Source organism: Daucus carota, chromosome 3, assembly GCF_001625215.2.
Source record: "Daucus carota subsp. sativus chromosome 3, DH1 v3.0, whole genome shotgun sequence".
Taxonomy (NCBI): domain Eukaryota; kingdom Viridiplantae; phylum Streptophyta; class Magnoliopsida; order Apiales; family Apiaceae; genus Daucus; species Daucus carota.
Window position 1 is genome coordinate 44,623,098 of NC_030383.2, and position 21,343 is coordinate 44,644,440.

The 21,343-nt window shown below is 33.5% G+C and overlaps 1 protein-coding gene and 2 long non-coding RNA genes across 5 annotated transcripts; 2 read left to right on the forward strand and 1 right to left on the reverse strand.

Annotated features, from left to right (window-relative positions):
- Positions 1 to 1,347: 1,347 nt before the first annotated feature.
- Positions 1,348 to 13,490, reverse strand: LOC108210958 (uncharacterized). Of its 2 annotated transcripts, XR_001804951.2 has the most exons (11): positions 11,566 to 13,490; positions 11,085 to 11,240; positions 10,701 to 10,926; positions 10,407 to 10,555; positions 10,224 to 10,325; positions 9,408 to 9,546; positions 8,877 to 9,126; positions 7,999 to 8,051; positions 7,764 to 7,894; positions 7,584 to 7,676; positions 1,348 to 3,530 (listed from the first exon to the last, which is right to left on the reverse strand). It is a non-coding gene; the product is annotated as an uncharacterized LOC108210958 (long non-coding RNA). The 2 variants fall into 2 exon arrangements; XR_010289818.1 differs by lacking the exon at positions 11,566 to 13,490 and having other exon boundaries at positions 11,085 to 11,549.
- On the forward strand, positions 4,175 to 7,460 carry LOC108210959 (uncharacterized). The gene is made up of 3 exons (XR_010289819.1): positions 4,175 to 4,335; positions 5,731 to 5,802; positions 7,084 to 7,460. It is a non-coding gene; the product is annotated as an uncharacterized LOC108210959 (long non-coding RNA).
- Positions 13,491 to 17,095: 3,605 nt separating the features above from the next.
- LOC108215357 (probable WRKY transcription factor 15) lies at positions 17,096 to 18,770 on the forward strand. Of its 2 annotated transcripts, none has more exons than XM_017387826.2 (3): positions 17,096 to 18,016; positions 18,126 to 18,254; positions 18,367 to 18,770. In XM_017387826.2, the coding sequence occupies exons 1-3, from the start codon at positions 17,334 to 17,336 to the stop codon at positions 18,527 to 18,529; spliced, it is 975 nt and encodes a 324-aa protein (XP_017243315.1). In that variant the 5' UTR covers positions 17,096 to 17,333; the 3' UTR covers positions 18,530 to 18,770. The 2 variants fall into 2 exon arrangements, with proteins under 2 accessions (XP_017243315.1, XP_017243316.1); XM_017387827.2 differs by having other exon boundaries at positions 17,102 to 18,016; positions 18,129 to 18,254.
- The last annotated feature ends 2,573 nt before the right edge of the window (positions 18,771 to 21,343 follow it).

Consider the following 21,343-nt stretch of genomic DNA (forward strand, 5'->3'; position numbering starts at 1 on the left):
AGTACGTAAAATTATTAACATTCAGTAACAAGAAGTCTTGTTCGGTCCATAAATTTCACAGTATGAATAATTTAAAATTTAAGTTTGCATTAACTCATAAAATATCTGAATAACTCACCTTCATCTAACGGAAAAGCATGCAAAGATATCTCCGGATATTTAGATAATAATACCTTTAATAGCAATAAGAAAATACTCATTTAAATCTCTACAAGAATCCTAAAAAAACAGACGAAATAAGAAGAATATAAATATATATATATATATATTATATAAATTATAAAAAAGTATAAAGGATAATATATGCAATGAAAATTATTTTAAAAAGTGTGGGTATATATCCTAAAAAATAAAATAAAAAATAAAGTATAAACCAAAGAAGGAACTTTGCTTACACACTAAAGTAATTAAAATTAAAATTAAAATACATTTAATTATTTTTTACAAGCCAAAATATACATCACTCCTACCCATAAATGGTATAAATTAGCTGAGACACAGTTAATCAATTAATACAATTTAAGAAGTTCAATGCTACTATTTAATATCCTCGAAATAAAGGTTTGGAACTTCGAAGTGCACGGGCTGGGCCGTTGAGATACTAACCATACATACGAATGCCCGGGACTAGTTTACATATCCATGTTGGGCTATCATGCTAGAGTTATTTTGTGGTAAAATGATAATCTTTTCTTATTTAATGAAAATCTGCAAGCAGATATTATTATAATTAAATTGCTAATTTACCATATCTACTCCAGATTATAAAGCATTACTATATATTTTCAGAAGTTATAGTCAAACTTAATTACATATGTAAAATTTACTTTATTGCATATACTAGCCTATAACCCGTGCGAAGCACGGGCTACCATATTATTTTAATTTTATTATTTACAAAGTTAATATCATTTTATTAATATTTTATTATTAATTAAACAAAATGGTATTACAATCAATAACGTGTGGATGTGTTGAAAAATAAATTTTGCATTAGTTGTGTAAGTATTTTTATGACACAATATATAAAAACCGCGCCAAATATTATAAATGTTTTAAGACTCAATTTTTTTTTTTGAAAATTAGGATTATATATACATATATAATATATCACATGTGGTTAATTTTTATTTAAAATTTGGTCATGAATATATTTAATACAATTTTTTTTTGAAATTAAATACTTTATGAATCAGAATTATCTGACATTTGGAAAATTTGAAATCAGATATTCTTGAAAAAAAATAATGGTTCAATAAAAAATTATGAAAAATAAATTTGAAATAAGTAATATGACTTTTCTTTCTTCTAATAGAAATTATGAAAATACTTTTAAAACAATTAATTAAAAAAAGCCAACACTCCTTGTAAATAATTCATTTATCCATAAAACATTGAAAGTTTTCTAACAACGTTGCACGACAAGAACTTGTAAAATTAAATTGTAGTTGGAGATAAAAAAAAAACATCTCTTTTCATCAGGCCTTAATAAACCTATTCACACTACAATTTTCTTTATAAATCACACATTACATCTTGCAAGAGGTTGTCAAAATGACCAACGGCCATATGCACAACCATAGCATTAAGCAACTGCACTTAGGAACTAGATGGATGATCCCGGGTACCCACATGAAAGAATTGCAGCCTTAGGTGTCAACTTTATCCCTGAGATGGTCAAAAGATAGCATGCTTGTCTAAATTTCTCAAACCCATGCTTCTTGTAAGCAGCCTCCGAAAATCAAACTTAATATGGCTGCATCGATGTTACCTTTGTAGCAATGGTATCATGGTTGTAACCATTCTACATAGGAAAGCTTTCCCTTACCGGTTGATTTTCTTTTGTCCCAATCACCCTCATAATCTGTTCCGCCTGACCAAGCGTATTTACGACTTTCATGAGGGAGCATCCCTTTTAGTCTGCCTAAATAGACATCTCCATTAAGAAATATGTATTCCGTAGTCCTGAAAGGGGGAAAGATAAATAAATTAAACATCGTTGATCACATGAAATCAATAAAGCCATCAAAAAAGTAAGGTTGTAAAACAAAGAATAACAGTTAATACTAAAACGCAGAAGTATATTCTCCATCACGGATGACAAAATGACCTAGGGCTTTAAAATGCCATTAGCTGGCTGACGATACCTTAAACTAAAATTGTTTTGAAGACCACTCTCCCAATCTGAACAAATAGTAAAAGTATCAATCCATTCAAACAGGTGCTTATTCTGGATAATCGGAATTTCCATAAGCACAAATGTACTTAATAGTGAACTAATTATTCCAAGGATTAGACTGATTCAACCGGAAATAATAGTTATATCATAATCATACCTCATTTTTTGTTAAGCATAATCAAACTTTTTCACATCAACAAATCAATATTTGTCATTCCTGTTGCTCCTTAACTCCAATTTAGTCTTTCTTCTCCAGCTTCTTAATAAAACAAAAGCTTTATAAAAGAACACCCGAGATTGCATAAACTTCAAAGTAACTTAGATATGCTCTATAAATTAGCAAAAAAATAAACTTTCAATATTCTTTACATACTTTGTGCATAAACAGAAACAATTTATGGTCTTTCACTACCCTAATAAAAAAGAATCTTATAGTTCACAAACCTTTTGAGGGAAAATTAAAAGTCTATTTTGTTCCCCAATTTATATCCTTTTATGGATGAAAAATTAAAAAGCAGATTTCACAATTCAAATCAAACAATTTTAACTGTAAAAGCATGCTATAGTTAGGAATTTTTCACATTTCACTACCATTTACCAAGTATAAAAGCAGAGAAATATTTCACAATATTGCGGATTCAACAACCTAACTAAACCATAAGTAAAATATGCATATAAATATACATGCCTGTATACGTGCCTGTACTCCAGTTGCAACCGTGGAGAGTTATTCAAAGTATTTTAGCATTTCTCGTATATATAAAGAAAAAGACGATGTGCTAACAACGCAATAATAACCAAAATATTAAAATATCAATAGAAAACATACATCAATTAAGTTCTAACATACATGTGGATCTACAAACTGACCGGATAACTCACTTGTCATCTATATATACTTGTCATCGAATTTGTAGTTTGCTTGTTCACTTTTAGCTTAAATTAAGATTAACATGTTAACACTTACAGTTTCTTGCCATTGTTATATGTTCTGCAGGACCAAGAAAAGTTGCACTGTATTATGATAATAAACGATTTTTTATGTGCTTTATCAAATATACTTTTATTCATTTGAACTACTTGCTCAAGGGCTTCGAATTCATGTGCTTGTAAACTGTAATTACTCTGTCTTGTCCTTGGATCTCCAATGGAGAAACTATGTTGTATGCTGATGAGTCTGGAGTGCATATAGATCAGAGGGAAGTAAAGTCTGGAGTGCATATAAATCCAGGGGGAAGTAAAGCATTATAAGTAATGGATTAGAATCTAAATCAAGAAAAAGATTGGCCGTGCCTCTAAGGGGTTTCGGGGAAGATTTGCCCCTACCAAGACCTTCCTATAGAATTTGCCCCTGCATAGAAGAAAAACGTAAGGGCTGTTACAAACCTATTTTCTCCTACAATAAAATTCCAATTTAGGTTTCTTATATTTTTAATTAGTTGTTGTAACGACCGCAAAATTCTAAATACGTAATTACGTGATTATTTAAACTCTTATAGGGAGGTTTGATTATTTAATTATCTTATAAAATGATTTCGGATTTCAAAAGTCGGAAATATTAGTTGAGAATTAGTTAGTACGATAATTTTTGAAGATACAAATTAGTTGCTGACAATTTATTTTAGTGCACGTTGCTATTAGACTTCGTTTAACGCGAACATTACAAAGACGCGAATTTTTATTGATAGATAATTCGTGACTAAACATATATATAAAAATAATGTTTATTAGTCGTATCTATTATCAGTATTATTATTAGTTATCAATGCGGGATTTGATCGAAGAATATTTATTAAGTCCAGAAATATTCGCAACGATTAAATTAGATTCACGAAAATAGAATTTTACGGGTTATCGGATTAAACATTTCTTTAAGCCCAAATATTGTAGCTTGGTGGCCAAGTAACGAGACTTGGTGCCCAAGTAATGTTACTTGGTGCCCAAGTAACGATTAGGACTAAGCAATGTAATGATTGGTTGTTAAACAAATAGTTAGCCATAATGACAATTAAAAGGAGTGCTATATAAATAAAAATGTTGGCTTACTTAAAAAGTTTAGTTGGAGCAGAGGAGAAAATTGTGGAGATTATGAAGAGAAGAGTAAAGAGGAGGAAGCAATTAAAGAGTTTGAGAATGAACAATTTTCTACACTTAAGGTAAGATTATTCAATTAATCTCTTAGATTTTATGAGTTGTTAATTTAAATATTACATGAAGGACCCAATTGAGCTTACATTGATGTGGTCCCAATTCTTTAGATTTTTCTACTGTATCATTTTCTTGGAAGATGCTTGTTTTAGTAAGAAAAATGCAAGTCCATACTCCATATACATATATATACACATGAGAATTGGGGATTTTTGTTAACATAGTTATAAAATTAGGGATTTTGTCATTTGGGGTTTGAAACTTGACTTTTGCTTGATGTGATGAGGGTTTGAATTGATTGAGGGGTTGGATCGTTTCCGGGTCCGGGTAATAGGATGGTGGTGGTCGGCCGGAGCTCCAATCGGCGTTGCCGACGGAGCCTCGCGGCGGAGATGAGCAGAGGGGAGGAGCGGCAAGCGAGAGAGGGAGAGATAGCAGGGGAGAGGAAGGAAAAGCAAGGGAGAAGAAGGAGAGAGAGAGAGAGAGAGAGAGATCGGAGAGGGGAGGAGGAACAATGGCGGCTCGCCGCCGGAGTTTACTCCGGCCGGCAGTGGTGGTGATTGGTTAAAGAAGAGGGAGGAGGGAAGATGAGGGAGATGAGTGTAGGTAGTTTAGTGATTTAATTTAAGAAAAGAAAATCTGATAAATAATTCGTTGTGCATAAATTTGATGTCGAATTGTAAAATAAATTACGTATTTGGATTCCTTGTGAAAAAAATACATGGAAAGGGCTCTTTAATCAAGTGATTTGAGTGAAAAATGAGAGAGTTATAGATGGTCAAAGTTAGCCATGGATGTTGACTTCGAGGAGAGAGAAAACTTGATTGGTGTGTTGGAGAAGATGATGATGTGGCAGTTTCTGATTGGTTAGAATATTAAAGATTAGTATTTAATTAATTTGAGTGATTAAATGATGGAATTAGTAAAAGTGTAAAATATGAAAGTTTAAGTAAATGATTTTTCAGATTTAATGGTGAAGTTTAATTTTGGGTTCGAGATATATTAAATAAATTTATATTTTGGATGATTTAATAGGTAATATTTGAATTTATGGATGTGGTCAATAATTGGTTAAGGAGACCATTTAGAATAAGTGAGAAATCGGGAAATCGATATAATTATAAGAGTGGAACAAATTAGGGATATTTGTGAATTATTTGTAAGTAGAGATTTATAATTCTAGATTTAAAGATTGGATTAGCAAATAATTCAAGTGGATTTCTTAGATTAATAAAAAAAGAGATAATTATTTAATTAAAGTCCATTATTTGAGGATTTAAGGGATAATAGAAAAACAATTTAAATATTATCAAAACGAGGAACTATAAATTATGAATTTATAGTAGATTATTCGAGATTATTTAAAGTAAAGACTACTAAATTCACTATTTTGTGTGACATAGAATATCTACTATCTGGAAAGGCGAGCTCAATTTGAGACAAGAATATTTTATATAAATATCAAAGGACACCAGGCAAGTTCACTTAATCCTTTCTTTGATGTGCCCATGATGTGCAAATATTTGTCGAACATGATTTCATTTGATATTTAAATCTGTGTTTGAATCCCGATATTTTGACACGTATTTAAATATTTGAGAAAATCGGGAAGAGACGGATACTAGAAGATTTGACATTCGTTCAGAATATTATTCAAACAGTTTTCTACATTGCTGAGTCCACCTATTGTTCAGGATGACTCATTATTTTGTAAAATCACAAATATCGTCAATTTTCAAATCTTTAACCTATCACTCCTTTTGAGATGATTACCCTATTTTGCAATCTTTATTTCGTTACAGAAATTCATATTCGATATTTAATTCTAACCTTGCTCATATTCGAGAAGTCTTGTTTATATCTTTGAGTTATTATATCAATGCAAGAATAACTCAGTTGAATTCTCTCTAAACCTTGATTGTTCGCTAACATCGACATTTTAATTGTCGAGACCCCGAACTTTGATTCGTATTTCTTGTGAATTTTATGCTTTTGATGTTTTCTTCAGATAACTGATTATTCTTTCTATATACTTTAAAGGGGATAATTTGCTTGATTATTGAGTTCCCCTCCTCGTTTCTTATTCTCGTTCAATCTGTTAAACTTCTACTCTTTAATTAGAACTATGATTAATCGATTTTATACAATGATCGTTAACCATGTTCGCTTCTATGTTATTGTTCTTGGGATGTTGTGATCGGATTACTGTTTCTTTGTAATTCGGCTGAAAAGTATTTAATTCTGAATTGTGAGGATGCATTTGTTCGAATTCTTGTGAGAAAGGGGAAGATTTATTCAATATGAAGTGAGCCAATTTGTACTCGGGGAATGAATTTCATAAACTGGTCAACACGAATGATTTGCATTCGTGGAAGAGTGGAAATGTCTGTTGGCCCTATGTGTGGGACAACTTTAAGGGTTGAAAGTGATAACCCTTATGCTAGCAAATAAACGGGGGAAACTGTGTGCCGCCATTCGAAAGTCGCGATCAGACTGCGAAGGTGACACGGGGTGGTATCTACTTAGTGGCGGTGATCGAGCCATATGGTGGAACCATCAAGGATGGAGACCAGTATTATTATTATTCTTTGATTTCTTGAGTTCAATATGTGATTATCTGCAGCTCTCATTTTGAATCTGCTTAATTGTTATATCTGCTTAAATTCCTTTACCTAATCTATGATGTTTGCACTTGAACTGTGAACTTGCTGAGCATTAAATTGCTCATACTTGCAACTCTTTATTTCCTTTAACAGTAAAGACAGAAAATGACACAAATGAGAAGGGTAATTCGGAAGCATATAACAGCAAAAATCAAGGGCAAAGCCTGAGGCGGTGGCACGAAGGGTGCGAAGACTTGTTCCTGTAACGAGAATGTTTTAGGATTATAATAATGGTAGATTGTACTTTTGAACTTATCATTGTAATATTATAATAGATTGCGTGGAAGTGTAAGTTCGACCCTGGACTTGTGGGGCGAGCTATGTATTGGAAGTCAGGTATGCTATAATAATGTGACGGCCTAGATCCGGGATATATGGATCTGGGGGCGTTACAAATGTATCTAAGTTGTTCCAGACAGATTGAACTATAATATCATGTATCTATAAAGCTTCTGCTCAATTCATGGCAAGACCCTTAAAGTTTTGTGCTTGACTGTTTAATTAATATGCTATTGGATTTAACTGAAATGTCTATCAATTGAATATCAAGCACATCTACAAAGAGAAATGGCTACAGCCTACAGATTGCAAACCTGTGAGCCTGAGTGAAAAATTTTGGTGCACCTATCACCACCACCTCCTCCAGATGCAAGCAGATTTGTCTGACCTTGGTGTAATCTTGTAGTCTAAGCTCAAATGAACAAATTCACTTGGGTGAACAGGTTGTGCCTGAAAATTCAAAATCAAATAACTAAAACACTGGTAATTGCTACCTTTAACGCGAAGCTCCAAAAGCATCAGCAAAAAAGCTGAGGTCGTCGATAGGATCCATCTCAAATCCTGCTACTAAAGATCGTGCATAAGCCATTGCCTCTTCTTTCTAGAGCACAAATTTTTTAGATTGCTGGACATGCTTAAGATGATTCTGTCATTAGCAAGACAAATAGTTGCTCCAGAAGAACTTATAGCTTTCATATTGCAATAGGATAAACAGAAAGATGATCTTACCTAGAATTTTCATCTTGCATAGCATTATCAGCTTCATATGAACTACCACTACACTGAATCATATAAAAAAAACATAGGCAAAATTTTGTAAGCTTTCAGTTTTTTTACAATATTACATATGTAGTAATGTTTATATGCAATAATAATAAGAAGATCCCTTCGTGGATCCATTTGATACAGCAGAGTTTTAATCTGAGCAAACTCTTGCTCTAACGAAACGAATCTCTCAAGAGCCTCAGGCGTGCCAACAAAAGCATAATCATCCAAGTGATAGGTCTAAACAGTATCATTGTTCTGTAATATGATTTCCATAAATCCTCTATATGTGCAATTAATTAAACAAGTGTCAAATTCTCCATATATCTCCAACAGTAAGCCTGTCGAAATCATTTCGCATGCTAAGATAAGATCATCATATAAAATGTTTTATAGTAAAGATAAACACAAACTTTCATAGTAAAGGTAAACACAAACGAAAAGAAGATGCCAAATATGTAACATTTCTTGGCCCCTATTTAGTGGGTAAATTATAAAAATGAATTAGAGACAAAAAAACATTAACGGATCCCAAACCGAATTAGCTGTGAACTAAAAATTAACGTATGTCACTCAACTGAGCTATAAACTTCGAAAAACACGAATTACAAAACCAATTTTCCGAAAAATCGAATTGATGCAAAGAATCGATATAACACAAAACGACATATACACATATTAGAATTAAAAAGGGGGGGGGGGAAAGGAAAAGGTGAGTGTAATAGTAACTTTCTTCAGGCTGAAGCTCGATTAGTCTATATAATAGAAGAGAGCGATTAGATAATCTAGTTACATAAAAATATATAAATATGTGTTTCTGCATTCACGGAGAGAATTGGTACCTTTGCCTGAAGAACTCGAAGTCAGTACCTCTCATTTCCAGCCTTCACAAATATGTAACCGAAGTAGTAATATCAGTAATGATTAATGAATAATGAGACCTTTCGATTTCTGCAGGGCACCCTCTTTGAGTCTCTTTTCTCTGCCATCTTCATCCTTTAAAATTTGTTGAGCTTCATCTTGTGTAGTGTCTGATCCTTCGAAGTTTGGCAGGAAAAATGGGAGGTTAGTCCTCCACTCAACTCTTAGTCCCTACCCAATTGAAAAAAAGTGCAAGTCAAAATTTCAAAATAGAAAGTACACATTTAACTAAAAAAATTATTTCTTATTAAAATAGAGCTTTCCCACAGCACACTCACTCACAAAAATATTCAAAGTTCTAATTAAGGACCAAAAAATTGTTCATAGTTAAATTCATAATGTAACACCAATTATAACCGTCCCATTCAAAATCCTTTAAAAGCATTGAATTTTATAGAAGAATCATACAATCATGGTCAATACAAAAAACACAATTCCATACAAACATATACCTTATTAGAAGTGACTGGCACAACCTAAGAGTCTGTGTCTCCTTATCGAGAACCCCGAGTGCAACCACCTGGTATGTACTGTTCCTCTTCACATTCTGGTACATAGTAACCTCCGAATCCTCATCCACAGATGACGAACCTGAGCCCATTTTTAGATAGTGAAAGCATGAAAAAGTAGTGTATGTGCTGATATTTTTAATACATGGTTGTTCATGTATACTTATTAATAACCTGAGCCCATTTTTAGATAGCTGCACAGCCCCTGCACTGGTTAATATTCTCTGCAGTGAAATTATATAAAATCTAGATTATCATAAATCTCTCTAAAGGATGTGATTCTGCTGCAGCTCACACCTTTAGCAGGGCATTAAGATCGTCGTGAGGATGTGTATTTTTCATATCAAATTTGGCTGGCTCTTTCAGGTTTTTCTGGCCATTAAATCTACTCATTTTATCTTCTGAAGCATAGGGTGATACGTCAGGTTTCATATTTTTCTTCTGCGTTGGCTTCTTTGGCTCATAGCTAAACGGTGTAGAACTGCAGGCTAATGGATGGAACCAACTAAACACTTAAAAATAGATAGATAAATGTAGATTATACCATGTTAGATGTAAAGGTGTAATACGAAAGCGTTAGAAGTTTAAATATCTAAATCAACAGTACTTTGTTTACCAGAATCGATTGTACATTGCAACAATAATTATTTGAGCAGCTCTTAAGTGTATCTTGACCAACAATTGAAACTCAAAAAACCAAGCCAATTTTAGGTCTAAGGACATCCTAAGTGTGAATATGAGTAAGGTAATTAAGCTTACCTATTTTAATTATTTCTTCGCTTCTTTGTATTTGTGTTGTATGTCAAGCTACCAATCTCTCGCCGTACTACCTTTGCCTCTTCTCAGATGATTGCTGCATCTCTGTGTTCGTGCTCAAACTTTTAAGGTTGATTTTCATCAAAAGAAATTAAAAGGAAAAAATGTGCTAGGTAAATACTTCACCTTTCGGTTCGACTTCAGTGACCGCGCCTACTGGCTCTGGTTCAATAACCACAACAACCGTATTTGATTGGAATACAGCTCCCAGCTTTGATGCCACTACTTTACAGCTTAAACCACTTAAAATACAATTGTCGTTTCTCATAGAATTTCTGATGACATAGGTGAACATAAGCATAGGAGCAGGGCGATCTTATTTTGCCGAAAGAGATTGATATTCAAGAGTAGACGGTTAAAAAGCAAACCTTCTTTTATTATATCTAAAATAGTAAAATACAACCATATATGATAAATTACCTGTAAAGCTTCTTGCTCTGGTGAGGGGGACAAAACTGTCCTAAGAAGTTCAATACTGTTTCTTGCAATGCTCGGGAGAAAAGCTTATCACAGGAACCTCATTATACATTTTTTGTGCCAAGCTCGCATTTGGCTCCGGTGCTGTGGTCGAATGAGGAGGAGTGAATATAGGAGCCAAACTCTCACCATCACGACCAGGAAAGCGTATACCTCTGGACCTCAAGCTCTGAAAAAACCAAGGCCCCAAAAAGAACATATTTCCAAGGTGATAAGTTAAGTAAATAAAACTGAGGAAACAGTAAAGAACACAGAATCTGAAGCATTGAATTAAAGATTCTGCATGTTTCTGACACTAAGCAATCATTTTTGGCGGTACGAACATACCTTATACGTCTCCTCATAAACACGCAAATAGCGAAGCTCACTCCCGCCACGCTTCAATCAGAATCAAAGCCTTATTGCAGTTATTAACAATTGTCTGAGGATCATGATGAAACTTTCTACAGCCCAATCAAGCAAATACAAAAACAACATTCCAATCTAGCAAAATAAAGAACCAATCTTTACCATCATCCAGCAAAAACACAATCAAAGAAACTCAAGTATATCAAAGAACGGCTCAATCCTATCCTTCTTCCCACTGAAAACCCTTAAAATGACCAGAACCTTGACAAAACACTGTAAAAAATTCTCAATACACATAAATTTCAAATGGGTCTTTCAAGAATCACCAACAACAATAACCATTCATCTATAAACACCCAAATTAACTACCAATAATCACAATACATACACACAATATCTTAAACCCCATTGATTCAGTTTAGTATATGAGAAAATAAGATATAGATGTAAAATTGCTTACATAGAAGAGGATGATTTTAAAGAACCCAGATGGAATTGAGGGCCGGAAGGAGAGTAAATCAAACTTTGCTATTAGGTTTTGATCAACTCACTTCAAGAGGCAAGCTCGACTTGTGCGGGAGAGAGACCCCTTGTGAGACACGGTTTTTAAATACCAGCGCGACGAGACGAAACCAAAAAACATGAAGGAAAAGTGGGACTACAAATTATACACATGTTGGCTTTTTATAGTATAGTATAGATTTTATTAAAACTAGTATAATGATTTTAATAATTATATATACTATTATATTATTTTAGTTTATATATTTATGTCCCGATTAATCATTCGCTTAATCGCTGGACAGTAAACTCCATCAATTAGTTCCGATTTTCGAGGATGCGTTTATATATTTATATGAACTTTGTTCAAAAAAAGCATGCAATTACCGGGAAAATAGAAAACAAGATGGATTAAATATAACAGAGGTACATAAAACTCTCTTCATCTCATTTTAAGTGTTCACGATAAAATGTGATGGAGGGAGTACTACTTTCAGATATCTTCTCCTAGAAACGAATAAACTCAAATAATAACTCCATATGGATGGCAATAAGCTATTAAGGAAAAATGTGATATAGATGGACTCGGTTCAGCCACCGTGAACGAGGAACATGTGTCCGACTACAGTCTACATGGGTGTTTGAAGACCAGATTTGTCTGGCGAAATTAGATAGGGAGTAATCGAAGACGAATTAGTTTATGGTACACAGTAGTTCTACAAACTAAATTAAAAAAAAGACCTAATATAATCAATAATGATGTTAATAGATATTTGTTAGAAATTTTTACTAATTCCATAAACCTAGCACTAAATCGTTTTAACTTAATACTCCCTCCATCTCAAATTAGATGGCCCCGTTGACTTTGGACACACGATTTAAGGTTCATTGACCGCATAGATACGTGACTTATTTTAAAAATTTTATTTTTGCAAATAAAAATTAAAATATGAAATTTTCATTTACAAAAGAAAAAAAAAAAAAAAATTCGAAAGTAGACGGTTACGTGCCTAAAGTCAACGAGGACATCTAATTTGGGATGGAGGTAGTATTTTGAAATTTAAGTTCCATCTGTAAATGGATCAACGGCGCAGACGCTAAGAGACAAGGAGGCGGCATGTCACTATAGATTAGAATGCCCCCGATGTATATAACCGTAATCCAAGCTGAATCGGGTCATGAATCATCATCTGTCTGTTATATATCTTGTCAGATAGATTCTAGCCTCTGAGTACTTTTTCGGTCAAGAATGGAAGATCTAAATATGAACAATTTAGTTGAGGTGGATGAGATATTGTGGATCAGTGGCGGATCGCAGGCACGAGGTGGCTATTTACCTCGTTAGTTTATAAAACAGATTTTAGATACACAATTTGATAAATTTCTCTTATTTACTTAATAACAGTGAACACTGTGTATTCACAATAAACACATCAATCAAAAAATCCAAATTCATACTCCCTATGTCCCATTTAATTGTATACGTTTCTTTTCAACTGCTCGACACGCATTTCAATGCTCTTATAAAATATAGTTCCGTAACTTTAATTCAGAAAAAGAAAATCTTAAAAATAAATTACACAACTATACTTTACAGGAGCATTAAAGTTCGTGCCGCATCCCCGTCCCCCAATGTATACTACTCAGGCGGACGGAAAGAGTATACTTTAGTGTTTAGCATGTGTTCACACATGAGACAAATCCTTTGTACAATATTTGAAATGTAAAATATTACGATACAAAGAAAGATTCGTGTTAGACTGATTTTTCTCTAACCGGTCGATTTTAATAATATTATAATTTTAAAAAATATTTTATGATTTTTAAATATGATGATCACGAATCTTTAAATTGTTTAAGAAATATAATTTTCCATTCAAACATTACGTTTATATTCTCTATTTATATTCTTTTATTATGTTTTTAAAGATATTTTGATTATAAAATCAGAGATGTGTTTGGATTATTTTATTAACTTTAATTTTCACTAAAATTATCCAGACACTAATCTATGTTATATATTTATCATGTATTTATTATATTATTATAACTTACACAAGTGTTTTATCCGAATTACGTATCGAGTAGTTATTTTTTTGTATAAAATAATTTTATTAATATAAAATTGCAAATATGAATTAGGGCTTTTTTTTGGTACATAACCAAGTTTTAAAGAATTTTTGCGAAAATACTATCACCTTCTAAAACAAATTGTAAAAATACAATTTTTCTGAAAATATTTTCAAAAATACGGTGGTTGCATATGTGATCATATCCGTAACTGCTAGCAACCATATGCAACTTTGAGAAAAAGGTTAAAAATTATATTTGTTTGTATAATCAGTTGCAACCGGTTGCAAAGATTGAATAATAAATACCCCTACGGGGCCATACTAATATTACAAAAATAACCACAAAATAAAAATGAACAAGTATTGCAATCAAAAAATCAACTAAAAATCAACACAAAAAGCAACCAACTTAAAAGAGATAAGTGGGATGGTGTATAGTGGGCGGCTGTTGATGCCTGAATCGCCGACCTCAGGTGCAGCATAAAGAAGGTGAAGCTCGGTAGAATCAGGAGAAAGTTAGATTGGTGTTTTGTTTTAAAAGGATGCGATTGAACGGCGATTGCAAAGCCGTGTCTGGCTGATTAGAGATGGTAAAGACGGGAGTTGTTGAGCGACGGCATAACCGCGTTATTGATCGTCGATGGCCGATATCATGACTAAAACAACGGAGTGGCAAGTTAAAAGAGAGAAAGGGATGCAACATATTGTTGTAAAAGAATAGTTAATATATCATATATTTAATATTTGTAAATTATTTGAGCATACCGTATTTTCGTAAATAATTTCCAAAATTATGTATTTGAGAGAAATTCTTAATAAATTATTTGGATATCAATTATAAAATTTTATTCATGAATACACACACTCATATATATACTACACACACTATTTAAAATATCATATACTATAAGACTATAAATGTATCACAATTTTCATACTTGTTAATTGTCGTTGGGCATTTTTACAAAAAATACTCAAGTTGTAAATTTTTCAAAACCACACCGTATATTTATGTAACATCATTTGAAATCCTTTGTTGTGAAAATTAACCACTTTCAGCTAAGTTGGAATCTCATGTAGGACAACGTTTTTGGAATTATATAAAGTTGAAAATAGGAGTATATTTACAAAAAAATTTAAATCATATCCTTCTTTTCAATCACATATTATATATAAGAGCTTGTTTTTTTTAATTTTTTTCAAAATAATATATTTAGATAATTGAACAATTTTGAATTGAAATTTAGATAATTGAAATTCAATATTTTAATAATATTATGATAAATATATTCAGAAATTATTATGATGAGTAAATAAAATTTCCAGTTAAATTTTATCTATTCATGCATTTTAATAATCATATTATGACCATTTTTCACGTATCTAACCGTATGAATATAAAGATTGTACAAAAGTATATGGATATATAATTTTCTTAAATTATGTGCTATGAATATAAATATTTTAATATTTAAAATCTAATATATTTTAGAAACATAACTATAAATTTTATAAAATTCCAACCTTTATGTTATTATTAGAAATTGCCCTAAATCACTGTAAGTATGCAATCTACCTTCCTCTTATCCTCGTTCCATTCATAAATGAAACCAATTTTTATTCATTAGAAAGCAAGCTGAAAAAAAATTAGTATAGGTAAACAAAAAATTAAATGAATAATGGAATTCTGTCAATTATAAGTGTGAAAGGGGGAATGTACCAAACGCGGTGCTAACACAAATCTTGGATGGACAGAAGTCAAATTATGTATGCATAATCAAAAAAATAAATTAGTCGTGGTAGAGAACAATTTAGTCCTCCATATTTCAACGATTAATAAAATCAATCGGACGGCAGAGGTCTCTTCTTCCCTCCTGGACCCCACACATCACAGAAAAGGTCAATGTCTCCCACTCATACTTTCAGACCAGGACAAAACTTACAACATAAGAAATTGAGTAAAACTACTTACAAATGAATTTCCTTCACGTATCTCTAGAATGTGAGAGGAAACACTCATAGTGGTTGGATCTTTATTCGTACCTCTGTTTGACGGGGTTGATTTTTGCTAATCTAACTGCCTGTTACACAACTTGTGATTTAGTCAAATTATTTGGAAATTGATAAATAAGCTCCACATTTTACTATTTAAACTTCAATTCCATATTTTATACCACATTTACTCATGTTTTCTACACATGTTTCATCCATATTATGGTTGATTATGCTATTTGGGTAGAGGAAAAAATTGAAATGGAGCTTATTTATTAATTTCCAATTACTTTTACCCGTAAAGGAAACATTTTCCACCATGTTAGTAGTATTAACCACTGACCAAAGTTATGCAATTTGTCTTCTTAGACTATCTAGATGAAATGTGTTTATTACTTGTAATTAAAATTTATGATTATAATCTTTACGTAAAAAATAATTTATAACTAAAATATAATTAGACAGGTTTGGACCGGTTTCCACCATTAAACTTGCATATTTATTATTAATAATATTAGAAATTGCAGGTTTTACTTAATTAATTTGATTGTGTTTTATTTCATATATCGAATGTGTTTGCTTAGACATTACTCACTCTATACCCCTCAATTGTTTAATTGGGAGATGGAGGCTCTGCATTATTTTAATACTCTCATAAAATGTAGTTTAATAAATTATTTTAATTTTTTTTCTATTCTGAATAAAAATTTAATATATAAATTTTTATAAAAAAGATAGACATTTTGAAAATAAATTATGAAATTATATTTTATATGCGGTTTAAAATGCGTGTCGAGTAATGTAAAAAAGCCGTAAAAAATGAGAAGGATACGGGGAGTATATGTTTATTTGGATTTAAGACTACAAATTTATTTTCTTGAATTATAACTCTATCCGCAAATTTGATAAAAAAATTTCTTGAAACTAATATGTTTATAGCAGTCATCTTATTGAGCGAAAAGTCATAGACTTTTGCATAAAATATACAGTACATCAAATATTTTTATCTTAAAATTTAATAAATCACTCCATCTCTGCTCTTGCTCTTTTATATGCACATTTTAATTTATATGTGCATTTTAATTTTTATCAGTCAAATGACTATATTTTGATAAAAATTTACTTATATCATATAGTTAAAAAATGATAAAAATTATACCATTAAAAATATATGTAGTTTATTTAATATACAATTCTCGGATCTTAAAAATAATGAATAAATGAATTTCAATATCTAGTCAAAAATCGATCTATTTGACTTTATGAAAATTAAATTGGACATATAAAAAAAGAGAAATGAAGTATGATATTTTGTTACTGCTGGGTAATTTCTAAACAGCTTCATCACCCTTTCCTATGTCATGTAAAAGGAACATTAATTTTAAAACATTAAACCTTTAAAAGACCTTATATCAATAAATTTAAAAAGACATACCAGAGGTTTATATGACTAATAGTAATAGTTTCTCCTATTTGTTACCTACCGTCTATTTATCATTGTCTTAGTTAACCATCTCCACTGTCACCATTTTGACATATACACAAGACCTTTGTGCTTGTATATATACACACTCTCCTGTATGTATAAAAAAAACCGGCGACTCTTCTCCCACCTATTCTCTCCTCTCTGGTTTTCTTTCCCATGACACTTTTCTAATTTATCATGGCAGCCATTGAACTCATGCCTTTCGGCTATAACAACGGTAACAACAACTATATGGACGAGAAAACCGCGGTTCAAGAAGCAGCATCCGGTCTAGAAAGCGTGGGAAAACTCATTAAATTGCTGTCTCAACAGCAACAGCAACAAGGCCAAGTTGAAGAGAATGAAAGTAGCGATGATAAGAAGATTGAGATGGATTGTAGAGCGGTTGCTGATGTGGCGGTGACCAAGTTCAAGAAAGTTATTTCTTTACTAGACCGGACTCGAACCGGTCATGCCCGGTTCAGGAGGGCCCCGGTTTTTTCTAAACCGGTTCCTGTTTCGCCGGAGAATAAAGTGTATTGTCCGACGCCGATTCAGCAGATTCCGCCGCCAGGGAATTATCAGATGGATCAGAACAGTTATGGGGTTTCGAGGAATGGAGTGATTGATCGGAAAGAGTCGGCGTCGAAGACGATTAGCTTCTCGTACTCGCCGGCGATTTCACGAGCTAATTCTTTTATGTCGTCGTTGACCGGAGATACGAGTGAGAGTAAGCAACAAATGTCGTCATCTTCTGGGTTTCAGGTTGGGAAGCCGCCGCTTTCGGCTTGTTTGATGAAGAGGAAGTGTAGCTCGTCGGAGAATGGAGGTTCCGGCAAGTGTAGTGGGAGTTCCGGCCGGTGTCACTGCTCGAAAAGAAGGTAAAAATTGGTTATACATGTGTGTATGTATGTATGTCTTGTAATGGGTTGGTGTTGGTTTTTGTAAGTAGTTGTTATAATCTAATGTTTTAAATGAAATGTTGCACAGCAGGAAATTGAGGATGAAGAGGGTGATTAGGGTTCCGGCTATTAGTATGAAACTTTCCGATATTCCACCGGATGATTATTCGTGGAGGAAGTACGGACAAAAGCCGATCAAGGGGTCTCCACATCCGAGGTAATTTCAGCTGAATTAGTGCTTGATTAATAATAATTTATAAGGTTTTTGTAATTAAGAAATGGATTAGTTTTGGCTTATGTTTATGTGTTTGTCTTTGTGAATTGTATAGGGGATATTACAAGTGTAGTAGTGTAAGAGGATGCCCTGCTCGCAAACATGTGGAGAGAGCTTTGGATGATCCTAGTATGCTAATTGTTACTTATGAAGGCGATCACAACCATTCTCTTTCACTTCCGGATTCATCTCCGGCTCACATTTTAGAATCATCTTAATTTACTTTCGAGATCATGTCATCGGAGAATAGATGAAACTTCCCATCACCTTGCTAAGTGCGGAGATGGTAAACAATCAATGTAGACTTGTTAGTTATATTACTACTACTATTATCTTTATTTCTTTCTTTTTTAGTGATTATGGATTTGTAGCATTAGAAACAATCATTTGTATGTTTAAGATCTCATGGGGGTGTGAACTTGTTATGGATGATTGGTTAATTAATTGGTTTCATGTAAATTGCTAAACTTTTTCACCTCTTTTCCTTTCTAAAATCATCATAATTGTGTGTTTTTACTTGTCAACTTTCACAAGTTTAGCATCCTAGGAAAAGAGAAAGGGAAAGAAAGTGGTGTGTCTCCCTCCATTTGTTGATTGCTTTACTCTTGGTCTTTGGTCTATTATGATCTAGTGCGTTGTCTTTTTTGTATTCTTTTGATGACTATAGTGTCATCACCTAGAGCCCTTCTTTTCTGTTCAAAGGAGTGAAATAATCGCAAAACAAACAAAGAAAAATACAGGGAGGGAGAAAAAAGGGAGAGATGGAATGGTCAAAAATGATGGGTGCGTTTGTGGACCCAATGGTACTAGATAGTCTTTAGGGCTGTTGACCAAAATCAAAATAAAGACAGAAAGGGTAAGCTGAACAGTTGAGTTGGGGACGGCTTATTTATTCTTGATGCTGATGTATGATGGGGCTTGTCATTTCATGTAATGCAAGTCTTGTGAGTGTTTTTTGAAGATGGGACTCAAAGCAATGTTTATTTTAAGTTTGTTTGGTTTGATTTTGTAGAAATATATGTAGGTGGGGGTTGGGTTGTACTACTATGTTACATGAACTGAATTAGGTATGCATGTTGGTCTAGAGTCTAGACTAATCAGCTATGTAATAAAAGTAATTTTTCTCTTAACCATATTACAAGTTATTGTTTTAGAATACTTATATGAAATAATTTTTCTGAATGGAAAATAACTCACGTATGAAATTATGGACAACAATAATTTGGGAAAACAAATATTTATTTTAGAGAAAATAATAAATATACACGAGGAGGATAGCAAAGTCAAAAGAGACGGATTTGAGATGTATAAAAAGGAGACTTGTAGTGTCCGCTGCCAATTGCCTTTACTTAACGTCAACCCTCCTCCACTCAATTCTCGCGTTTTCTTGCTTGTTTTTTTTAATGTCTAAAGTACTTCGTTTATTTATTAAGTAGAAAAAAAGTACTACTTCGTTTATTTATTTTATTATTATATCTATCATATGGAAAATACTAGATGTTAACGGAGGAATCTGGTGATAACAAGATTCGGGGAGGGTTGCTGGAACTTGTGGCGGACGACGGGGTATGGGTGTTGTTTTTGGGTTTGGCTGAGATCGTTCAGGGAATCAGGGTTTTCTCACAAGAGCGAAGGAGTATTCGTTCTTGCAAGGGTTGTCACTTATCCCCAAACGATGTGCCTACGTACCTTATTTATAGGGATCAAGCCAGACGTAGTTCTTGGGGAACAAGTAACCTAATCAGAATAGGTTTCTTATTCCCTGGTTCCAGCTATGGGCCACCGCCTCAGATCAGACGGATATGGGCTTCTGGAGCCCAGCCTCCTCCGAGGAGCATGGAACTAGGTGGGCTGACCAGCACTAGCCCACGTGGACCTCCTCAGACTCAGCTGTTTGGGCCAGCCCTCCGTCCTCTCTTAGGGCGAGGCTGATGGTGGGCCTGGGCCCTAGATTAAACAACAATAACCAGGCCTGAGACCCAGGTGTATTAGGCCCTTTTCAGTATTGGGCGAGGAAGGTAAGCAGTGGGCGAGGTCCTTCAACAATGGGCGAGGACTCTCTCTTGAAGACCTGGGCCGCTAGTCAATGGGCCGTGTAGCCTGATACATGCCTAGGACGAGGGTCCATACTGGGCGAGGACAATAACTGGGCGAGGACCGTCCCGTTGACCTGGGTCCATATGTTACTGGGTCCTCACTTCTTGGGCTACATAGATGGCGAGGACTATATAATGGGCGAGGACAATCTCGGAGATTGGTTCCTTCCGTGAATTGAGGCGAGGTTTACGCAATCATCTGCCGAGTTGATATTTAGCCATAACACTAGAGGCATAGAATTGGATAAAAAAACTTTCACATAATGAGTATGTGTCAATTTTTGGTTGAAATGGCCTCGTATATGTATTAATAGTACCAATTAAAACTTTCCACCTCAGTTGCCACATCATTTTGTACAAAATTTTGTTTCTAATTTTGTGCATGTAGCACTACTCTAGTCTATATTATATATTGTTGTACCAATTAAGTCAAAATATGAACATTGTAACAGACTTTGTCGCTGTTTTATGTTCTCTCTTATCATCTCACGTGATGCAGCTTCTATCCTCTGCTCCAAAAAAATCGTTCGAATCCCCTGTTGCTATATACACTTGTGAAGTTGTGATTTACATATAATTGAAGTATTTCAGATCAGTAAAAGCAGGGGATAAGTATTTTATGTGACATCCCGAGTCTTTTTTCCAAAGATCGGATCAAGTCATGAATTCCAAATCCGAAAATAAGTCGAAATAAACTGGTCTAATTGCAGCAAATTAGGTACTCCACAAGCCCACAACAGGCTCTCGAAAGATCATGATTTGTTGGTGCAATTGGTAGTAGTACTTATGCTTATAAACTGGACAAATGTCTCCGCTCTTTTCGATGTGTGACTGAGGTGTTACAAATTACCCCACTTAAATTCCTGACGTCCTCGTCAGGCCGTAACGGATAGCCCAGATCGAATCTCTCTAGCCATTGTGGGATAATACTGGCTG

Bases quoted from the DNA above. Each gene is read 5' to 3' on its own strand.
- LOC108215357 (XM_017387826.2), top strand. From the start codon at position 17,334: ATGGCAGCCATTGAACTCATGCCTTTCGGCTATAACAACGGTAACAAC. The intron at 18,017-18,125 runs GTAAAAATTGGT...AATGTTGCACAG, and splicing joins TGTCACTGCTCGAAAAGAAG to CAGGAAATTGAGGATGAAGA. The intron at 18,255-18,366 runs GTAATTTCAGCT...TGAATTGTATAG, and splicing joins AAGGGGTCTCCACATCCGAG to GGGATATTACAAGTGTAGTA.